This window comes from Colletotrichum lupini, chromosome 11, assembly GCF_023278565.1.
Source record: "Colletotrichum lupini chromosome 11, complete sequence".
Lineage (NCBI taxonomy): Eukaryota > Fungi > Ascomycota > Sordariomycetes > Glomerellales > Glomerellaceae > Colletotrichum > Colletotrichum lupini.
In genome coordinates this window covers 454,014-458,253 of record NC_064674.1, presented here as the reverse complement: position 1 = coordinate 458,253, position 4,240 = coordinate 454,014, and the positions used below count along the sequence as shown (strand labels likewise).

Genomic DNA, 4,240 nt, shown 5'->3' with positions numbered 1-4,240 from the left:
ATTCTAGATTTGATCAAATATATCAAATATACGGGCTAGAATATTTGATTGTTTGACTCGCTGAAATTCCTATATTTGACTGTTTGTTTGACTTATTTGTTTGATTGATTTGAATGGGTATGTGCGCTGGAAATGATGCCATTTTCCTCTATCTATCTAGCGTTGAATCTGTGAGATCTTGGCCATGCTCTTACTTCACTGTTGAAAGCTTGACTACGGTCATCGAATGTAGCTAAAGGTCGATAAGGACGCATTCTTCGTATCGGCGCTGTGACTTTCTGTCATCACTTTAGTAGGTGGCAAATGGGGACCTATCACTGGCGATCCAGGAAAACACAACAGCGTTTATGACAAGAGGGTTAATAAGAGTGATCATAAGACCATGTCACGTCTTACTGGGAAAATGTCATGTTTCAGCGCCCTGCGAGAACCAAAGACGTCAGACTTTCTTGACCAAAAGGGCAGCAGAGGCTCTATAAGAATCATCAATGCGCGATGAAAGAACTCAAAGCCCCTAGACTTGAATGTCATACCGTTCAGAGCTATACGAGAGATTCTTGACCCAGCATCAAACTAATTGAAGGTGGACTCTGAAATGAGAAACTTGATTTCTGGCCGGAACACATTCAACACCGATCTCAAGTGAGCTAGAAGTTTCACACAGAGAGGAAAACACTGCAAAGAAATGAGTTTAGAGTATGTGAGACTCCAATTTCGCCGTATTGTTGGGAAAGATTGTATCTAATCCCAATGATAAGTCAGATGGCTATAAGTGCCAAAACCGAAGCCCTGAATCACCAGACCGCTGCCTTTAGCTACCTACTTCTGCTCAATTCGAGACCGGTCGGCACTCTACTTCTGTTCTCTACTCAGCGCATTCTTCTCACAACAGTTCGGAATCTGACCAATGGTACCTCGAGATCTTTCTTTCCTCCAGCCTACCTTGACTATGTCAAACAGGAGCGCATTGCCATCATAAGGAGATGTAAACACACTCTTGATTTCAATGAGGACCTAGAGGAACGAAGATCTATTATATTATCCGTATCGGATAAAAGATTTCTTGTTATATCCCGTTCTTACGTCGATCAGGGGAACTGGTGCAGCACTCGAGTTCATTCCTTGCACCAGATGGGACCACGTTTGTCTGTGGCTACTGGAACTATTTCATATTTTCGATCGAGGCTGTCATTGGGCTGGAGAAACTTCCATTCCAATATCCTTGTTTATAAGTTCTCATTCAGTCAGTATCCTGGACGCCCCGCCACCAATCATACATCCAACTCTTCCTCTAATGGTATCTCATCATGAAGGCAATCAAAGATTCTTTGATAACGTAGCCGCGAAGATTTACTTTACCCACTATGGTTATTGGAAACCAGAGAAGACCCTCGAGCTCTCTACGATAGAAATGAACAACCAAGTGGTGATCGGCGTGTTGCTGCGTTTCCCGTCTTATGGTCACTACCTACATGACGTGAGCATCTCTAGCGCCGAATGCGCTTCAGGCACATCAAAGAGCTGTTAACAAGGGCTTACCTCTTCTTTGCATACAACGAGACCACAGCTGCATAAATAGGAGCTTTGCGCAGGAAGGCCTCGCTCAGGAAGGCCTTGCATGCCGCCCAGGTGAAAAGGGGTAAGAGTTTGGTAGTTGGCCATGTTCCGTGTGTGTCTCAGCTACCATTCTTGTACTTGGGGGATACGGGTAACGTCTACAAACTCGTCTTCAGTGAGAAACTCTGGGTTTTTGGAATCCCTTTCAGGATATCACTTATAAAAGAGCAGAAATGTCTCGAGACTGGTTGATTTATCTGCCCTGTGGGGGAGATTATTGTTCCCTCACGTTTGGCAAACTTTCGTCAGATGCACTTCTTTCCTAGCTCTGTGAAAATCGTCTTGGTTGCCCCTCTTGATGTCACATTAAGACTTCAGCCGTTGAAGGCGGTCTCCTTAGGCGCCGAGAATATGAGGAGGTGGGTTCCGTTCAAAGACGCCATTTACCGTTTCTAGAGGCTGAACCAAGGAGAATATATGATCCTGAACATGAAGATTTAAGTGCAGACTTGGGTTCTAATATGCGTTTGCAGATACATGAGTTTCAGAGAGAGGTGTTCAGGGGGAATCTCTCAATATATTAGGTTTGATACTGATGAATCTGCTACTCGGAATCAAGAGGAGGTCTTTCATCCATGGCTTGCCCGTAGCCTCGGTGTGAAACTTTTTATCACCCAACAAGTATCAAAACTTCAAGGAAAAGAGAGAAATAGAAGGGAATCATGAGATCTACTTCATGTTTTGATGAAAAGTTGTGTTTTGAGCACCAAAGCCTACAAGTCTTAGTGAGCCTGACTGCTCACCTACTTACTTTTACGATGGAATCGTATGATAGCCAGTATTTGAGGGGAAGAGTGGCATGACAAAAGCCCAGCGTTGTCAGCTGCTTCATCCAGAGGAATCATTTGATCATGTTACGTGTTGCATTTGCAGACAAACATTGAATATAATCCGGAGAGAAAATGATTTCTATCATGAAGATCACGCATCTTCTTCATCCTCTCCTCAGAGATATACATCATGAGACGAGTGGAACATATCAAGAACAAAGGATCAGAACAACCAGTAATCGGCACGATCATACAATATTCACCATGGAAAACAGACACGAATGCAGAGCGGGAAACAGAATGTTTTGAATTAATGCCGCCCCTGCGGCCCAAGAAAGTTGCTGGTGAAGATGGTGGCGATGATGATGTTACTGGTGGTGGTGCTGATGCTGATGCTGTTGTTGTTGCTGCTGCTGCTGGGGGGAAGCCCTCTCCTCCGGCGACATGTCCTTGCCAGTGGCCTCTATCTCGAGAACGCGGGTAACGACGGCAGTTGCCAAGACACGACAGCCCTGAAACGTCATGTTCGTGCTACCCTTTGCCCAATCGGGGATGGGGAGGTCGGATAGCTCCCGACATAGTCTGACCCAATGATCGGTCAGGTCTTCTTCCTCTTCCTCCTCTTCAGTCTCGGGAAGCCCCGTCGCGCCGTCCTCTATCTCCTCATCCTCGTTCTCTGACGCGCCGAGATTCAGAGCGGCGGTGTCCTCCGCGAGCTCGGAAAACAGGTCATTCTCCGGCCAGTTAAATTGGGGGGAGTGGATGCGTGGGGAGCGGACGCGGGGGGAGGGGACGGGGGAAGCGTCAAAGGGGTTGGGGTCAGGGAAGGGCTCCAGGGCCTGGGCGCTGATGTTGTCGCGGGCTTCCTCAGAAGGGACAGCGCGTGGCTCCTCCACATTCTCCTCTGCGAGGGGAGTTGTGGTGGCGGCGGTGGCGGCGGCGGCGGCGGGAATTGCTGCTGCAGCAGCTTGGAGGTCTGTAGTACATCTCATGTCAGAATCAAAGCGAGAGGGGATTGTGACTGAAGAAGCTTTGTGAAAGAAATCAACTTACTCTTGCGAGCGGTGGTGACGTCCCTAACGACTGGGACAGGGAACGCGCGGGCAGACTTGTGACGGAGCCTCATGGCCAGGCGCACGGCGGCGATGACGGCGTTGGGGGAGTGGCCGGAGCCCGGGGCAGATCTCGGATTGCATAACCCGGAAAGGTACTTGAGACTCTGCGTCGACTTGGCAATGTTGGCCCCGAAGAGCAGAAAGAAAACGGGTTTGGTGAGCCCCAGAGACAAACACGCCCGGTTCAGACGGATCAAGGCGTCACCGGTCACTTCGTCGATGTCCGGTTCATATATGAGGCCCAGGGCCTGGTCCAGCTGGTCAGGGGGGATGGCTTCTTGAATCAAGCGAGACCAGTCGGCCTCCTCGGTCTCGGTCTCGTCCGCATCGCGGGTCTCGGACCACCACTGTCGGCACAGGGTATCCCATTTCTCGGGGATCTGGGCGCGTCCGGGGTCGGCTTGATGAAGAACGCAGAGAACACGAAACTCGGCGAGAAGAATGGCGGCGGACATTGTCTCAGTGAGTGAGAGTGAGAGAAGTAGAGAAAAGAACGGCTACTACAGACACAGCAACGCAAGACTAAGAGAGAGAGAGGGAGAGGGACGCAAAGAGGCAAATGGTGCGTGTGCGTGTGCGTGTGTTTCTGACGGCCGAGAGAAGAAAAGAAGAGAAGTCTTCTGGGGCATTAGAGAAAGTCAGACTTCTTATACAGATCTACGTGGCGTCTACAATGCTCAACTCGAATGGGAGGAAGAGGCGCGAGGACTTGCCAGATCTTACAAGAGGTACTTCACG

General features: G+C 49.1%; 1 protein-coding gene across 1 annotated transcript; it reads right to left on the bottom strand.

Moving 5' to 3' along the window:
* Positions 1-1,953: 1,953 nt before the first annotated feature.
* Positions 1,954-3,957, bottom strand: CLUP02_18408 (uncharacterized protein; the record flags this gene model as incomplete). Its single annotated transcript, XM_049297310.1, has 3 exons — positions 1,954-2,016; positions 2,975-3,363; positions 3,441-3,957. The coding sequence occupies 3 exons, from the start codon at positions 3,955-3,957 to the stop codon at positions 1,954-1,956; spliced, it is 969 nt and encodes a 322-aa protein (XP_049138534.1).
* Between the last annotated feature and the right edge of the window lie 283 nt (positions 3,958-4,240).